Source organism: Tachysurus vachellii, chromosome 18 (genome assembly GCF_030014155.1).
Source record: "Tachysurus vachellii isolate PV-2020 chromosome 18, HZAU_Pvac_v1, whole genome shotgun sequence".
NCBI classification, from domain to species: Eukaryota; Metazoa; Chordata; class Actinopteri; order Siluriformes; family Bagridae; genus Tachysurus; species Tachysurus vachellii.
The window spans coordinates 13363301-13383004 of NC_083477.1; the positions used below are offsets into that span (position 1 = coordinate 13363301).

Sequence of the window (19704 nt, forward strand, 5' to 3'; positions counted from 1 at the left end):
CTACGAATTAGCTAGTTAGTTAGAATGTGGGGAGTGTCATTAGCTAGATTACACCTCCAAAGCTACCTGTGCTCTCCTATTTACACTGCACTGTTGCGAGGTGATACAGTAGATGGGGAGGGGGTGCATTTATAATTTTTAGCTGATTTATTATGACATATGATCGAGTAATGTTACAAATAAAAAATTACTCTGGGCTGTGAAATCCAGTTGTAAATATAAATTTAGTCCAGTAGGAGTTAAAAATGTCCATCCATCTATTTACTATACTTATCCAACACAGGGTCACAGGGAACCTGGAGCCTATCCCTGGAAGGCATGGTGACTGTGCAGGTAGCATTGTTGCTTTATAGCTCCTGGGTCCCAAATTTGAGAGTGAATTCAGGTTCCTGTCTATGTGGAGTTTCAGATGTTCTCTATTATGTGTCCACGTGGGGTTCCACCCACCCCCCAAAAACATGGCTTCGGGTAAACTGGATACAGTAAACTGCCCCTAGGTGTGAATGTGTGTGTATTGTGCCATGATGAACTGAAGTCCTACACAGGGTCTGTATTACACAGTCAGATGATCAACCATAAATTGGTTACTGTCACTCACCTACAAACACCTGGAGGATTCTGCCATGATTTTGAAAGTTGGGTGTAACTTGGAAGAATGGAGGGCACAAGAAGAACACACAAAACTCCACACACATCGTAAATCAAAGCTCAGGAACTGGAGAACATTAGGCTCCACTAAGGCAATTAAGTAATATTATGTAAATGTGGTAAAGGTGAAGCAAAGTACACAAAGTTTGCTAACACTCTTAGCAAAACCAGTATAAAAATGAAGTTAGAAAATGATACTAGAATAAGATTTATACAATTTATGGATGGAAGAAAGCTATGGTCCATCTGTAGCTCCATTTACAATGTGCATAAACAGGCTAGTTGTGTCTAATAAAGTGTTTAGAAAGCTGATAAACATAATACACATAAAAAAGCACCAAGCACAGAGCTGTGCTCAGAATGATCCATCACACATAACATCCGTCAGTGGTGGTCTTGTGTTGCTTGGGAGAAGGGAGGTGACATTTTGGCATAGCTACTGTACTGCTACTGCTACTGGCATAGCTAAGACTGGTTACAAACTGATTTATCTCTCAAGTATATCCAATCAAGTGGTTTGTGAGTGTACACTTATGCAACTTTATATAAAATAGAATTTTTGGGCATAACATAATGCAGTGCATCTTAATTTTTTTTCACACAGTCACATATTCTTCATGCAATCAAATGCAGAAAACCTATGATCATGTGTGAAATGTATCTGATTAATCCATAACAAATGGAACTAGGTTTGTAAAGTTTGTCGCAACAAACTTTGATGTTGGCTTTGACGATGGAAGTATTCGCAAATGCCGGTGCTTTTTGGAGGCGAGTGGACATAAAGGTCAGTGTTACTTTTGGAAGCAAGTAGACAGAAAGCTAGGGTGCCAAAACATTGGGAGGAAAGTGGAGACGAGCATGTGACGTCATCCTAATACTCTTGAGGAAGTTCCCCACATTGGACTGAGTGTTTTGATATGTCACATGTCCATGTTGAGCTAATTATTGTTTTTTGATGTGACGTGACCAGAATACACGTGAGGCAGTTCTCCTCATTGTGCTGAGTGTTTTGATATGTCACAAGTCCATGTTGTACTAATTTTTAATTTTCACGTGACGTCACGTCATCAGAATACCTGTGAGGAAGTTCCCCTCATTGTTCTGAAGAACATCATTGTTCTTTTTGATTTTGCATATATTGGGGGCGGGGCTGCGGGACAACCGGAAGGCCAGTCGGTGCACCAATTTAAAAGTTTGTTCAGAGTAGCTTCCTAAAGGAGCTGGCCGAGTTTGGTGTAGATAGTTCAAAAGCTTACCGAGTTATAAACCTCCAAAATTTATAATGGGAGTCTATGGGAAAAAAGGCCACTTTGAGACCCGGTACCAGAAGTACCGGTACTCAGATCATTTAGAAACGTAATAGCAACAAACTTCAGACCAGGGTCTATAACATATCCAAATTCGGTGCATGTGGCTCGAAAGCCCTAGGAGGAGTTACTCTTGATAAATTTTTGTCTAAGCTTAAATAGGAAAACAGAATGTTGGCTTCTACAAAGCCAACATAAATATATCTAGAGCTTGAAATAGTAATAGTTTTTGGGGAAAAAAATAAAAAACAAACGTCAGGACAACATTTCTTTAACATTTATTAATAGACAGTATCTTCAACAATGAACATAAGGACAAACCTTTGCAAAGCTTGTTAATTATAAACAAGAAAGAATAAATATTGTTTTCAAACTAAAACATTGTCCTAGATCCATTGTTATTCTGATTTGAATCTCTTCTGAAGATTTATGTGAATAGAGTCTTCGATACATGGAGATTTTGGACACTGTTATTATCTGAGACGTTGAAATAACGGATATATTTCCAACAATCTCAATGTGAGACACGCTGTAATTCTTGCAAGATATGGTGCCAACTCTTTGACATAACAATCACTGTAAGTATTAAATCGTTTTTGTATTTTAGTATGACATAAATTTTGTTAAGGAATGCTAATAAAACAGATTTTTCCAACACAAAATGATTTGCTTATTTAAAATCGCACCTGCCGTCAGGATGATCCCAAGCATATGAAAAGGTTTTGAGCACCTATTTCCATACATTTATACAAATGTGTATATATTCTAATAACTCAAATGAAGATAATTAATAATAACATACCGTATTATTAAAAGTGTTTTGGGTATTTTGAAATAAAAGATAGAGCTGTATAAAATAAAATAGATGGTCTGGGTTAATATATCCATTGCTATGCAGTGAAAAGGACACTACTGTTGAACGGTGAGAGACCCAAACCAATGAAAGTGAACAAATCCACTTGTAAAGTGTCAAAGTAGACAATAATCCACTAAGATCATTGGCACATTAATAGTGCATGTGTATGGGAACATCCTGAGGTATTAGGTTGGGGGAAATGGATTCCTGATGGGTCAAGTTTATTTAATTACATTTTCTATATACATAAAGATTTTCATTCATTTTTGGCACAAATGGATAAACAGCAAATGGACAAAAATGGGAATTTCAGATCACTTAGGCAATGGAGGTTCTTGGGAAATCCCAGTATCATCACTAGTCACTATTGGACTCTCAAGAGTATTAAGTCAGCTATGTGTTATCCCTTGAATATACACATTCTCAGAGTAATGCCCTCTTTATCTGGTCGCTGACTTAGTGGACGACAGCCATGTCACAGTGCTATATTCTGTCCATTTTATCTAATGAATTTAACAGTGCTCTATGGGATATAATGTTTGAAATTGTTTTTTTTAAACCAAGCTCAGAAGTTTTCAGAAATTTGACCTAAACATGGACACGATGCTGTTTGTTTAGATGCTCTATAACAAGATACAGGAACAGATGTACTTTTAACAAGATCATGTGACACAAGAATTGCACACAAATTAACCTGATGTAAAGAATCTTTCAACAAATGGCAACTGGTTGCACCACTGAAACCCAAGTGTGTGTGGGGGTGAGTATATCTGCAATTACTTGAACATTTTTGATTTGTAAATAATTTAGCAAACTATCTACATTCTCCTTCATGACTTAAATCCCCGAATATGTCTATTTCAGTTTCTTACATTCAAAAAGGTCGGGGTGAAAACTTACGCAAGTGAATGTATTCTGCTGAAATTGTCAGTTGGTTACAATAAAGTAATCAGTGTAAATATAATATAAATGAAGTCTGACTAATGTCTGCTAGTTCTTCATTAAGTGGCCAGAAAAAGGAAGGAGGAAGCTGGAAAATATGACGACATGAAAGTAAAGGGCACAGGTTTTGTACTTGGCATGACACGGCCGTTCCTAGAGATGGTTGATTTGTAGATTTGTAGTTGACTCAATACTTGATTTACATGCTCTGATTTGCCCACACCCTCACATGCACACAACAAAAAGAAATACAGGAGCGCTGGTATAAACACTGCGCTCATACCTAAATACTGCTTATTCGCTTAAATTGTCTCATAAACATTGACAAAAAGTGCGGATAAATACAAGAAATACATTTATAACAAGGTTCGCCAATACCAGAGCTATCAAAGGGTTCTGCCAAACTAGTCTCCTTTAATCACGTTATCTAAAGCATACAGATATGTCAAAACCAACTAATGTTGTAAAAGCACATTCAGTTGTTGGTATAAAATCTACAGTTAAAGTTAATTCTCTTTTGAAACAGCCTCTGTATTTACAAAAACGGTGGATATAGTGTTGCTTTAATGTAACAGTAAACATACTTCTTCATATAAAAGCATCTACGGAGCAAAGATCGAAAGTATAGAGAGGAAAAAAAATTTAAATGAAGCAGAGAAGAACTTCAGCGCATATATTAGGACACAAAATTCATCACGGGAAATTACATAAACGCTTCGTTTCAGTATATAACGCAAGCAGGATTGATACTGGGGACTGTTACCTGTCTATTGGGTTTGTTAATGGACGTTACAGAGAAACAGAGAAAAAAACATGCATCATAGTACTGCACTGTGCATTTCAGAACAGCAAGCTGGTTGCAATCATGTGGAGGAAACAATCTTCGTCACTGGACTTTTGACTATGTGTTAGCTGGTAGGCTACTAATGCATGCGCATTGTGTCTCTCAATTTATTTGAAGGAAAACAACTGTCTTAACTGTATGTTGGGAAGTATCAGGGTGGTCACTCCACTCTGCACTGAAAATCAGTAGGAAATAACGAATCGATGCTGTATCATGCAGCACTGCAGTGTACGCAAGAGCAACTGTGAACACTCTGGTAACAGTTTGGTGTCTTGTCTTGCATGTACAGAATACAGCATGCTGGCTGATGCACATAACAGCTCAAACAAAATGTCATGGGGAATCGAACGTACATTTAAGGACTTTCATGCTGCAAACAGGAGCACAGAACAATTTAGTCGAAGTCCGGATGAAAATAACATGAGTCATATTCACAGGAGCTTTAGATAGAAATTAAAATATGGTCATAGTGAGAGCTCTAAAATGTTTTGGCACAACTACCAATAGATGTCTATTAAGTTTAGGAAGTTTAGAAATGGCAGTAAATAAGAGGAAACACAACGCTAAGACAAAAAATAAGCAAGACAAGCATGTCAACATGCCTCATACACACAGACTGGCAAGGCTCTGGATTCAGGGGTAAAAACTAAAAAGAACCAGTGTCTTATACTTTTATATATTAAAATGATTTCACTGGTCCTACACTTGTCCTCTAGTATTGCCCACTGCTCCAATTTAATCAAGTAACATTCTCCAATCAACTAATTCTCAAACATACATTCTGGTCATGTTTTGTTAATTCCACATTATATTGCATCATTAATATACGCTGAATTGACATATATGTAACCGGATATTCAACAGGCTGTTATGTAATCATTGCTCTAAAGCCTTTAAACCGTTAGATTTCAGAACTACTGTGACCTATTTCATGTATTGCACCGTGTGAAGCTGGGTGTCCTGTCAATCAATCAATCGATCAATCAATCAATCAATCAATTATCATCCCATTTAAGCTCTCACATTCACAATTTCTGCACTTTCTGCTAAATGGTCATTAACAGTACAGACAGATTTTGGAGTTTATGGTCATCGTCGTTGTGGTTAGGAGTTACAAGTCGGTTCAGTCTCATACGATGCTTCCGTGTACTGTTGGGTGAATGAACTGAGGGTTGATGAAGGAGAAACCTGCGAATTCGCTCTGGTCGATGTTGGCGATGACCAGCTGGTCTGGTGGGGTCAGCATGGGTTGGGTGCGTGTGAAGAACTTGTCAAAGTTCTCTGCCCCTTTGCCACACTGTAACGAAAGAGTGTATTATAGAAGAGTCCAAGCACTTTGGCTTTTTGTATCTGGTTTTACTGTATAATTACATGTACTTCCCTGTCTACATGTTTGTCTTACACTTCTCAGTATCTCATTTTATATACAACAACCCTGTGTTTCTTTCACTGTGGTTAAAAAAAATTACCACACTATATGGTTATACATCCTGTAGGAGGACAATAAATAAAACACACTGATTAATGACCTTAATATTAACAACACCACAAGGTGCATTTTGATCCACAAACAGCACACCAGCCTAAAAAACATCATTCCTTTCTATTACAGTATGTTTCTTTCATTGAGATAATCCAAGCTCATCCAGCTCATTTATTTTCCTTTAACACATATTAGCACATACTTAGAAGTTCTGGGCTAAAGAAGCTATTCTGAGCTTAGAAAAGCTTTTGAATTGATTAGTTTAGACAACTTTACATGCCTATTCATAAAAGGCAGGTTAATGCTCAAACCGAGCAATGCATTGTAGCAGCTGTTATTGTTGTAGTTAACAGAGTTAACACTGAACTTTTGTGGATCCCTGGTATGAGGTCTGGAGAGTGAGGCTGGTTCTTAGAAAGTGGGTAATATTTTAATGTCTTTGATTTTTCTCCTTTTTCATTTTTAGGGTCGCCAAAGGCAAACCTGACTATCACAGATATTTGCTTGATGATTAACCCATTCAGATGTAGTCACTCTTTCCTGCTATAATAACCTCTACTCTTCTGGGAAGGGTTTATTCGTTTGGGGTGTGGCTGTAGGGATTTGTGCTCATTCAGACACAAGGGCATTAACCAGGTCTGGTACTGATGTTGAGTGAGGAGACCTGGATGCTGTCAGGGTTCCAGTTAATTCCAAATGTGTTCAGTTGGGTTGAGTCAGAGCTCTGTGTAGACCACTTACAAATGCCTACGCTCCAAACTTTACACACCATGGATTCGTACTAGAACATGTTTGGGCCACTTAGAGAAACTGCTACAGAATACAAAAAAAAACACAACGTGCTTCCAACTTTGATACATTAGTTTGAGGAAGAACCAAATATGGGCTTGAAAATGAGAAATGAAAACATAATATTTGCACACGCACTCACACACACACACACACTTACAACTTTGGGTTTGAATGGAGGTTGAATCTCTCGGTTGGCCAGTCTTTCCCAGTCAATTCTTCGGAAAAAAGCCTGCTCCTTAATGTCTCTCTCCCCTTCGAAGCCACAGCCGAGTCGCTTTGATGGGTGCTTTGTCATCAGCTAAAAGAAGATAATAATCTCCTACTATATCAGATCATATCACACCATATATATCACATCATATATTGTATGTAGAACAGCTGGATCCTCTCAGTTGTAATTCTGCAATATCTTCTGAACATCTTCTGTTCTAAAATGTCTTCCATATTTTAATGGACTCCTGAAAATAATGTATCGTTCTGATTCTTCCAGGGTGACAATGTTCCCATCCACTAGACATAAGAAAATTTGATATTGAACACAGTTATCTGAAATCATGCTATGAAATGATCTGGCTTTGGTAAGGAATTTGAAACATGCTTCCTGCTCCTCTTTATCACAGAGTGATATCCTTACATTATAATCTTTGGAGCTGCTGATTTTCCTTCAATGCTGAAGGTCAGGAATAAGAAAAGGTAGAGCAGTTGAAAAGATGGATACTCACTCCCTTACAGATGGACACGGCTTCTTTAGACATGGACTTAGGATAGGAGACATTGTGCTCCATGATAGACTGAAACAACTCGTCCTCATCCTCACCATCAAACGGTGGCTGTTGTGAAACACACAGTTTGTTTTTCTCAGAAGGTGAAAGAACACATAAGAGAAGTGCCAAGTCTACCAGGATGTAGGTGTTGATGACAGAAAGAACCTCATTCGTGTAAGTGCAATAAGAATCCATTTTGCTGATTGTTCTATAATGCTGTAGGCCAAGGGGTTAGAGTTTAATTTAAAGTTTTACATGAAAGTTTTTGTCTTTTATTCTAAGAACACAAGCAATAAGCAGCACTACAGATTTTACTACAATGTATTTTTTTTGCTAGCATCCCGATATCACTCACAATACCGATGCTTTTTAAGAAGTGTTATTTTGTATAGTGTAAGGAAAAGTTTAGCTTCATGCCTAGTTCATCTTTCAATAGAATCAATATTACAGAGAATATTGTTTTTTTGGTGCAAATTATATTAAGATGCTTGAAACATTTACTCACTAAATTCCTTAAAGACTGCACCAGAGACTGCACCTTAGGTCATTTGTAAAGGGAAACCATTTTGTATGGGCTTTTGTTTTTATAGTAAGTTTGCCTTTTGTTTGGGATTAGTTTCTGTACTCTGGATCACTTAGGATTTTACATTTGTGGTAGAATCTTGACTGACTTTATATCTCTTACCTGTACATGTGGAAACTACAGTAAATCAGATTAATAACTGGTGCTGCAGGAGGGTACTAAAGATAAAGTAAACTTTATGGCACGCACACACACACACACACACACACACACACAGCTGAGGGTATTAAAGTACTATAAAGTACTATACTTTATGTGTGTGTGTGTGTGTGTGTGTGTGTGTGTGTGTGTGTGTACGATATCTCAACTGTTTAAATCTTGAAAAATGTAAATTTTTTTAATGAATTTAACTATGGGCCTTAATCCTGATGCTTTCCACCTTTCCACTATTAGCCCTTCTCATTTATCTAAAACTTCCTGCACTTTGTGCTGCTGTAGATAATCTCACCTAAATTTTGAAGCTTACTTTTCTGCTTCTAGGGATAATATCACCTTGATAAAAGAGACTTGTCCCTTGTGTAAAGTGCTGCTGTAATAATAAAATGCAATCCTGTGCTCATTCCAGGACTCATAAATAACATGTATCCTTTCAACATGCAGTATGTTTCATTGTTTGCCTTAACTCTAATTGACTGTACAAGGTTATACAATGATCAGCCATAACATTAAAACCACTGACAGTTGACATGAATAATATTGATTATCTCATTACAATGGAACCTGTCAAGATAGCAAGTGAACAGTCAGCTCTCAACATTAAGAGCAATGTTCTGCTGGGAAACCTTGGATCCCTCCATTCATGTGGATGTTACTTTGAAATGTTCCTCTCTATCAAACACTGTTGCCGACCAAGTACACCAGATCATGGAAAAGGTACTGCATAATGCCAGTGACCTCTTTTAGCAGAATAATGCATCCTTCCCACACTGCATAAAATGTTCAGGAATGGTTTGAGAAACATGAGTTCAAGGTGTTGACTTCAAATCTCAGTCCGACTGAGCATCTGTGAGACATGCTGGACAAACAAGTCCAATCCATGGAGGCCTCACCATGCAGCTTAAACGACTTAAAGGATCTCATGTTATAATGACTTGGTGCCAAGTGCCACAGCACACCTTCAGACGTCTTGTGGAGTCTCAACAGGTCTGAGCTGTTTTGTTGGCACAAGGAGTAACTCAAGGTTTCGTGGTCGTGTCTCTTGACAAAGAATTTCATTACCATCATCACCACTGATTTGCTCATAAGGGTTTTAAATCTACAATATCTGTTGTTAAAATGCTGTACCAATAAAATATAACTCTATTTGATTGATACTTCTAAGTGTTTTTCATACATGAGCCCCTTATTAGTAACTTTCTTTGTGCCTTTTGTCATGATTATATAATGCTAGTACAAAATATTCTGGAGGGAAAATCTTAACAAACAATAATAAAAATAATGACATAATTAGTCTGGAAGGAAAAAGGTATTGTTCTTTAAATGAATTAGCGATCGAAAATAAACAGTAAGGTATTTAAAGAGAGTGAAGCGATAGATAGTTGAATTGAAAGTACTTCTTGTATCATTTTATTTACAGGGAGAAAATTAGCACACATCAGGTAGGCACAAGATCCAGTGATAACAAAGAAAGGGAAGAAAGGAAAAACATGTAGGAAACAAATGACAAACAGACCATACAGAACAGGCTGAGCATGGCTTGATACTCAAATTTCAATCAAAGCAATAGTCAAGCTTTATCACAGCAAGGCTTATTAGACACATTCAGTCTGGCTCATAAAAGTGCTCATAACCTGGAGTGAGTCAGCAGAGAATTAGAAGCTAAACATGAAACAAACAAAGGTTATGGCTATGGATAAACAAGCAACAGGAAACAAGGCTTGGTACAGTGAGATCCTGAGAATACAACACTGATACATAGCCCAGAGTAAAAAAGAACAAAAACGGATTAAAATAGAAAAACTTATCAAAGGGGAAACACAGAACATGTGAGAATGATCAGGGCACAATCAGAGAAAACCAAAGACACGTGTCAAAAGTAAACAAACAATACTGAGTGAAACACAAACAGAATACATGTAGAAAGTGAAGATTTGTGACAATAATCAATTACCAAATAAATGTAACCATAGTTTGATGTATAAAATTTTATTGGCTACCTGCTGCTATGAACGAGGAACAGAATTATCCAATCAGATTCAAGCATTTTCCCCCATATGTTTAAAGCTACTAAAGATAGTAGCTTTAAACCCCCCATATGTTTAAAGCTACTAAAGATAGCTACACCCTGAGCACAGGGATATCAAAGTGAAGGCTGATGAAGTGCTGTTGATCGACTGCAGGAGGAAAATGTCATTTTATCTTAGAATTTTTGGTGGAAATTATAAAAAGGTGTTTTTTATGGCAAAGTTATTAATATGGCAAGACTGACCGACTGCGAGATCGTCCCTACAATCGTATCTTTTACTACTGTCTGGCGTCCACTCAAAATGCATGGGTGTGACTCACTTATTGTATCTTTAAAATTACGATTAAGGTTTTATTCGCTAAAATTAATTTCTTAATTGCTTTCGACCACTGTAACCTTATGCGATGCTTCATACTGAACAACACACATACATACCTGTCCAGCCAGCATCTCATATAATAGGACACCATAGGCCCACCAGTCCACTGATTTTCCATAAGGCTGATACGCAATGATCTGCAAAGAGGCAGAGAGCAGACATGTCAATGATTATGATTACACACAGTGGATGTATATGTTGAGTTTGGATCACTCGTACCCTTTCTGTTCATCATGTGTGTTCACTGTAGTGTGGCTTAATTACAGTGGTGGAGATCATCAGCTGACTTACATTCTATTTCTGTTTTTTTTTTAAAACAACTGACAATCCTCCCTCACACTCCTTACTATAAATAGACACACACGTGCATAATGATATGCATTAGCAGAGTGAAAGTCTCCAGTTGTATACCATTATACTATTTCTTTCTTTACTGGAGTATTTATTCCAGATGAACTTGTATCTATATTTTATTACCAAGAAATATCACAATCTTTGCTTTAAATGAGGCATAGGCTATCCAAAGGAACCTGCAAGTTGGAAAGGACATTAATACAAATGAGTGTATTAATAATCACAAACACACTGTGACTATTTACTCTGACATCTGTGTTGGAAAATAGACAACCGTGAATAGGAGTAGCACCGAGAACGAATTCTGTTAATCTGCTTTAATGGAAAGCAAAATATTTTGACTAGATTTTGAATACCATAGCTAATCCTGTTACTTTTAGAATTGACAAGCATGTAAGAAATGATAGGTCAGTTGACAGATTTGAAGAATTTTCTAACCCCACAATGTACAATGGCTTTTTCTGAAGTCCGACAACCGGAGCAATAATAATAACCTCATTTTGCACAAATCTGCATGAAGACCTTTTTATTATATTATGGAAATGTTATTTATTTTTTAAATTTTAATTTTAAAAATGTACAATTTTTTAATACTTTTAAAATTAGATTTATATTTATATTTATAACATGGACAGTCGTAAAAATAATTTCAGTGCATGTCCTACTGTGTATGATTGTGTCTGTGACCAATAAAATTTGATTTTGAATACTAAACAAAGACGTTTTGATCATTTGCTCCAGGATTTTTGCTGAGTGACTGTTGTGTCTAAAAATGCTTGATTTTGCTGTAGTTTCTATGTGTTCATTTCTACAATCACAAAAAAAACGACATCCTTGAAAGTCTGTTCAAATCAGTTTTGCATAATGTGCCCGAAAAAAGACACCATTAGCACCATCGCCAACAACAACAGCCCCCTCTCACGATGGGTTCACATGGCTATCTAAATGAAGCGAGTTATAACTTTTTTTTATTAACATCACAATAAATGCACCCTGTATACACACAGAGCACATCAGTACATTAATCTATCTGTTTTACTTTGCACTACGAGACTTTTAGACTTTTATACATTTCTTGTCTTAATCCCTAATGAACAATAAGAACAATGGTTTAGCAAAAATGGGAATTTTTGTTGACTTTTAACACAATGATAAAACAGACAATTATGAAACAGACACGGATAAATCCAAATATTTAATATCTTTGTACCTCTTGTTCCAAATATCCAACTTACACATTGTATCCTGCTGTAAAAATATCAGCCTACTTGCTATGCATGTTCTTCCGCTCTGTATCCACTCTGATACAGAATTAATGTGCAGCTGTGCTTCATTTCTCAGACACCAGGTGCTCCATCAGAGTGTCAGTCTGACATGGAGAAGGACAGAATGGTCTAATCTTAGGACCAGAATTAGAAAATGTATAATATCTTTTGCATTCAACCTCTCAGCTGGTTTATACCACAGTTTGACAGCATGTGGCCTGATACTGAAGTGTACTGTAGTGTACTGAGTCAAAATCTTACATATAATACACCATAGTGAATATTTAACCGTATCACAGGATGGCTATAGTGAAGAAAGACAGTTAGTGAGTCCCGAAATCACATACTGTACTTTAATGGACAAGACATCTCACAAACAGGGCCCGGTTCCAGCAAATTATATTAGGGTGGGCTGGTACTAATAATAGGTGGGCAATCACTGGTAGTGCCCCTGACCACCATACCCCCATAATGTATTTTAAAATAGTTCATGTTGCTCTGCAGTTGCATGTAATGTAAAAACACCAAAGTCCCGCCCTCTCTCACTGACACTCATACTTCATGTCTTACCTCTGGGGCGATGTAATCAGGAGTACCGCAGAAGGTGCGTGTTGTCATGCTTTCATACATGTTCTCCTTACACATGCCAAAATCGGCTATTTTAATGTGGCCTTCTGAGTCTAGCATCACGTTATCCAACTTCAGGTCTCTGTAGGAGCAAAGTTGAGTGGAACATCAGTAGAGTGCAAGAAAAGCCATTATTGAATATAAGACAAATATCTGACTAGATTTAGCATATGTTCACAAAGCAAATTAGATGTCAACTGTCTTTTATTGATTTATTTAGTTAGTTTAAAGTCTTGTCTTTGTCCTTGTCCATGTGTCAGGGTTATGGTACTGCGAGTGAAAAAGCTCTGTTGTGGCCCTGTGCGTGGGTGTGTATTAGTGTGTTTGTGTGTGTGCGTGTGTAAAAATATGAGTCACTCTTCAGCAGCATCAAGGAGCATTATTAAGACAGATGATGTTTTTGTTCGGTGAGAGAAATAGCTCTGCAATGTTACAGGTAACACCCTCGCTCCCTCCTCCTATCCCTCTTTCACTCAGTGTACGAGTAATTTATCTTCATCAGTGTCACACCACCCAGACGTGATGTCTTGCACTGTTAGATCAGTAAAACTGATGTAAATTTCCACCTGCAGGACAGCATGCATTTTTCTATAACTATACCGAGATCAACATTCACATCCTAGCAATGCATTCTGATTCCAAACACTGTAGCCAATTTACGACTCCCATTATTAAAGGTACATGTCAACAGACAATGTAGAAACAAAACATCTTCTTTTGTGCTAATTCATGATCAGTATTAACCCCACCTACAGTAAAAAGCTTTTAGAAGACCAGACATTATACTGTAGTAAACGGTAACAACCTGTGCTTCATTTTGAAGACTCATGCATTACTCAACCGTGCTACACCAATTCCAGTTAAATTAATTGAAATAAGCTCTACTTTTTAATCTAACGTTTTATAAATATACTGTGTCTTTTAGTTTTTGTTTTCAATTTCAAAAAATAACAATCCAAAAAGACGTGTCACCTCCAGGAGAACAAAATAACAATGAATATTGCAAAATAACAATGAAATAAGGCAAACTATATCTTTGTTGCATTAATGTGTACCTATTTTCACATGTGTAACTTAAGGCTACTGGTTTTTACTAAGTTATCTATCACTATGGAGACATGAGCAGATCATTTGATTCAAACTGAGACCAACCTGTAGATGATTCCCTTCCTATGCAGGAAAAACAAGCCCAAGGCAATCTCGGCAGCGTAGAACCTACAAACACATAATAAACCTGTGATCAGCCTGGTAAGGTAATTAGAGAAGGAAATTAGTTTTAATGCTATCTCAGCTATCTCTTATAATGCTATATTCGGTTTCATAAGTTATCAAGTACTAATAGAGACCATATAAATGAAACAGGTGCAAAAGCTAAAAGGTTTCAAACACACATTCTCTTGTCACTGTGTGCAAAGTGTTTTTTGTGGAATTATGAGCTTTCCTTAGCATACCAAGAGTAATTTGCTATTGGTTGCAGCTGCTAGCCTATAGTAATGGCCAAATTTGACCCCATGGGCAAACTATATTTCTAAAAATAAGAATAAAAAAGATTTGTAAGTAAAATCGCTTACTGAAAGTAGTTTTGCAATGAATTGAACTAATATTGCTATTGTTAGCTACAATGCAGGCATATTTACAGCCTTTTCATTCAAATTAAGCAGATAATCAAACAGAATAAATTTATAACACAGCATCAGTTTGCATGCTTGCATGGGTTTCCTCCAGGATCTCCCAGTTTTCTCCCACCTCCAAAAACATGTTGATAAGTGGATTATATACTCTACGTTCCTTTGTAATTGAATATGTGGTGGGTGGAAACTGGAGGAAACCTATTAAATACTTAGTGGACATGTGAAACACCACACAGATAATAAACTAAGCTCAGAAGTACTGTAAACCATGGACTCTGAATCTGAGAGGCATCGATGCTACCCTGATGCTATACTGATTACACAAACCAATGAGTTAAAATCTTTAAGCCTGCTGCAAATGCATACACAAATCATTACCCAGTAGCAGGATTAAGTATGCATAGGAAGTCTGTGTCTTTTACGGTGACATGTAATACACAGATAATACAATCTACTGTATTACGAGAGGCTGCACAAGTGGCATATGTATCTATTTAGTGTTGGCAAAGGTTTTCTCTATATAACAAGAGGTTAGGTGTTACATGCTTGTGCCTATATTCACACTGATCATCTGGACAAAGAATAGAAAGACTACAAAGAACTGAAAAAATATTTTATTGACGTTATCCTTGGATTGATTATATGTATTGATGATATACCTTGAATCTCGATATACCTGCATGTTTTCACCTGTATTTAAATGATCTACATGTTTAATAGCTGAGCGCATATACCTAATATTATTCATTATAATAAACTAAAGTCTTACACAGCCTGAGGCTCCTTAAACTTGCCCACTTGCTGGATGTGGTACATCAGGTCTCCACCGTTAATGTACTCCATCACAAAGTAGAGCCGATCCTGCAAATAAAGTCAGAGAAGAAATCTTCAAAATTCTCATGCCTTTATAATAATGCTTATATGTGTAGGTTTTCATTTTTATTTTTTGCTTTACTAACAGCAATAACAGAGATTTACACAGCAGCTCAAATGAACTAATTTGCATCAGTTTTATATAATACATTCTTTATAGATAATTATAGAACATACACACAGTCCCCTTTATTCCGATACTTCAGGTGAACTATTACCTACTATCACCTACTACTATCTACTACGTACTATTTCCGAACTATTTAAAAACTATTTATTAGTGAGAAATGGCCGGAGATTTGGTGGAAAGACAACAGTAGTATTTACGGACACCTTTTGAATAATATATAAAGAGCATGTGGAGAAGCACACTGCAAAATTTATGGGTAGGATTCCCTTATTGAGGATGCTCTGTTGTAACTCTGATGCCCTGAAATCCCACACACCAATGCCCTTATAAATTCACACTGACCTATGGAGAAATCTTCAGAAATAACCTATTGACTGTACTGAACTAGAATACATATTTAAGGCTAGAAAGCACTTGGGTGGGAAAAATTTAAAAAAAAAAAAACAAATTGGAAAAAAAAAAAAAAACAAAAAAAAAAACACACATATAACTGAGTGCCAATGATGCATTTTTTTTCTGTGTGGGAAATAATACAGCGTAAATCAATAAAAGATTTGAAGAAGTTACAAATAAAATGTGGGTGTATCCACATATTCCCAATGTCTCCCACATTAAGAAAGCTCAATTCATAGTGTTATCACTTTTAAATTTTATACTGATGCTTACTGTTTGATTTTATATTTGATTTTGATTCTTTTGCCTAGAAGATGAGAGGGAACTCATGTCTACAATTGCAGATTATTAAGATTCATTTTCCCCAGTGTTTGTTCATGACAAAAGTAAAAATATAGTAAAAGTCATGTAAGGTACTGCAAGCAAGAAGCTCTTGCAAATATTCAAATCTTCCAGGAGCATAGAAATATATTTACACAACCCTTATCCAGAGCGCCTTATATTTTTCATCTAATTTTAGTGTTAAAGGCTTTGCTCATGGGCCAGCAGTGGCATCTTGGTGGACATGAGATTTGATCTCATAACCTCCCAATTGGTAATCCAACACCTTAACCACTAGGCTACTACATCCCACCTGAAGCACCAGGATCCCTTCACATATGCATATTCCAGCAAAGTCTCAAAATAACATATGGTGCAGTATTTACAATAAAATACAGCTATCGCTACAGTGAAATACAGCTATCGCTACAGTCAGCTATCACTATGTGTTGTTGACTGAGAAAACCCTTCACTTGGTCACATTTTGACATTATCTACTATATGTACATTATCTACTATAGCTTTTCATTATCGACATTATCTACTATAGCCTAACTACAGGCTGCCCTGAACTGATAAATTGCACATATGACCTTACACAGTAAACAGTTCTATTTGTGGTCTCTATACTACACTGGTTAGTAGTATGCACACACAGTATGCCCCAAGGACTCCGAAAAAAAATTGTTCCTCTGGAAAATACTGTTTTCTTTCACAAATTATAACAACAAATACCAAACTGCCAAACAAATCTCCTGAACCACATAACCTACTTGTGTGGTTTTTAGTTGGAGTGGGAATTTTGCTGAAAAATGTCAAGTTTTCCATTGACCTTTCAAAAGCTGTTCAGTAAAGCTCCATGCTAAAGTAAAAACATTGTGCTTATATGACTTTGTTTCCTACTGCGGGATCCCAAAGCATACAAGGTAGGTCTGAAGCTTTCTGGCAATTGCTTTCTAAAAAAGTATTAACAAACAAACAAGCAACGAACATTCAATCAAAATAATGTACCTATATTTAGTTACAAGCCTACTACTTAATACTGTTCCCTCCGAAAATATTGGAACAGCCAATTCTTTTATTTTGCTTTACAATTAAGACACGTGAGACAATAGATCAGAATTTTAGATTTGATTTACTGAGCTATACATCTAGATGCATTAAACAACTTAGAACATGGCACCTGGCTTTGCTGTTCCAACACTTTCAGAAGGGACTGCATATTTCAAAAGAGTAATATTCTTTCAATATGTGCTGCTGAAAACAAAATTAAAAAAATTTTTTTTTTTTTTATTACCTACTGTAAGACATTGTTAGATTTCAGAAATGTGCTGAATATTCTACATTATGGATTCCAGTGTCAAATAAAACTCTGTAACTAATAAATATACAAATATTTATAATGCAATATATACAATATATACTATACATATATACAGTATGTATAAATACTGTATGTGCTTTAAGACACAAAGAATGCTCCTATTTCAAAAACATTCAACTGTTCAAAGAATTAAAAGACACTTTTTATACGTGCAGGTCAATGTACTCAGTATTGTACTTCCCCAAAAAAGATGCATTAGCATTTGTGAATATTCCTGTAAAACAGTCTCCTCTGCCTCCTCTTCCTTTGACTGTTTTCTCTCACTCCATCTCTTACCACGGTCTGAAAGCAGGAGTGGAGCTGGGTGAGAAATGGTGGCTTGTCCCTCAGTGCCAGCACCCTCTTTTCAACCATGGTACACTCCACATCATCGTCCTGGATCACCACGTCCTTCTTCAAGATCTTGATTGCGTACAGCTCCTCCGTGGACTTCATCTCTGCGAGCATTACCTGCATGAAGAGCACAGACTCCATTAGACACTTAACAGAAGATGTTTAGAAATAGAGAATTTACATTTTTACAAATTTTATTTTTTTTTACCTGGTTAATTAATTAATTCTATATAATTGGTTTGGTAAATTTGTCAGCTACATGTTTCAACCCTGGGTTATAGTTACAATAACAAGAAATATATTTCAGATTTCCTCACCATGGTACACCACCAAACCCAAGTACAGTCACAAAACTATGTGCCACTACGCTAGCATGGTTAATATACACTAAAAACTAGCAGGGCAAATGCAATGATTTCATTTACCCTTTGCTAACCATCCCAATTTTAAATTGATTTATTTTTAGCTGACCTATGTACTGTAAGAGCACCTCAGGTGTCATCAATTAATTCTTGGTTAACATAAAGTAGAGAAGTTAGTATAATATTCTTTGTTCTTTGTTAACCAACTCCTCTTTCAAATGATTCATTCTAAGCTGAGGTATGAAAGTTCACAACTCTATGCTAATATACACTAGGTTTCATTAGTTAATTCTTAGTGAAGATGAGGTAGGAAAGTCAGAATAATCTCAGGCTTATTGCTAACTGTCCCCAGATTGCAACCAATGAACTGACTGAATGTTTAAATACAAGTTTGGGCATCAGGGCTGACCTTGCCAAAGCTGCCCTTTCCTAGAAGTGCCAGGAAGTGGAAATCGTTGAGTCGAACTCTGTCCATGTTGCTGGAGGGAAAACTGAAGCGCCGGTGGTTTGACGGTGTGATCACTTTCTTGCCTGGGCCCAGCTTTGCTTTCTATAAAAAAATCAGAAGACTTTAATGAGCATACACACAACTGTACTCCACCCAATCATAGAATAGCTCTTACCATAGCTAAACAAGACTAAACAAACCATAGCTTTGAAAGCCTTACACTGAAATGTATTTAGGGGTTAAACCCTTATATTTTTACATGTGGAATTATTCATGTGGTAAATAAATAAAAAAAAATAATCTTGATGTCTTGTATGTAATACCATAGTTAGGAAGGCTCAACCCTGGGTATATGTGATTACAGGATGACAATAAAAACTCAATTGACACAAAAATTATAACATGGGGAATTATTTATAAACATTCAGTCATTTTCCAATCTTCAACAGTCCTGTTTAGGGGATCCTTTCCCACTCTAGCCTCAGAGTTCTGTTCTTGGCTGATAGAAGTGGATCCCAAATATCTGATTCAAGCTTAGATGTGATGTTGGTCCTGAGATACTTTTCTGTGCAACACAGTTGTAAAGAGTGTTTTTTTTTCTTTTCTGCATTTCAGCTCAAACCAGTCTGGTCATTCTGCTCTGGTCTGTCTCATCCACAAGGTGTTTCCATCCACAGACCTGTTTTTTGGTTTTGATCATAATCTACTTAATTTGATGAATTGGGCTGCTACCACTTTTACCTGGATTAGATAACTGCATGAATGAGATTGTGTACAAGTGGTCCTATTAAAATCAGAAC

The 19704-nt window shown here is 36.6% G+C and overlaps 1 protein-coding gene across 2 annotated transcripts in view; it reads right to left on the minus strand.

Annotated features, from left to right (window-relative positions):
* Positions 1-2217: 2217 nt before the first annotated feature.
* The window catches only part of prkcab (protein kinase C, alpha, b), a 132749-nt gene continuing 115262 nt past the window's right edge, over positions 2218-19704 (minus strand). For both annotated transcript variants that reach the window (XM_060891964.1, XM_060891965.1), the window contains 9 exons: positions 18866-19006; positions 18038-18211; positions 15430-15521; positions 14182-14244; positions 12973-13111; positions 10840-10920; positions 7595-7702; positions 7030-7170; positions 2218-5894 (listed from right to left, as the gene is read on the minus strand). In XM_060891964.1, coding sequence (XP_060747947.1) covers positions 5727-5894; positions 7030-7170; positions 7595-7702; positions 10840-10920; positions 12973-13111; positions 14182-14244; positions 15430-15521; positions 18038-18211; positions 18866-19006 — 1107 coding nt within the window. In that variant the 3' untranslated portion in view covers positions 2218-5726. The remainder of the gene's footprint in view (positions 5895-7029; positions 7171-7594; positions 7703-10839; positions 10921-12972; positions 13112-14181; positions 14245-15429; positions 15522-18037; positions 18212-18865; positions 19007-19704) is intronic.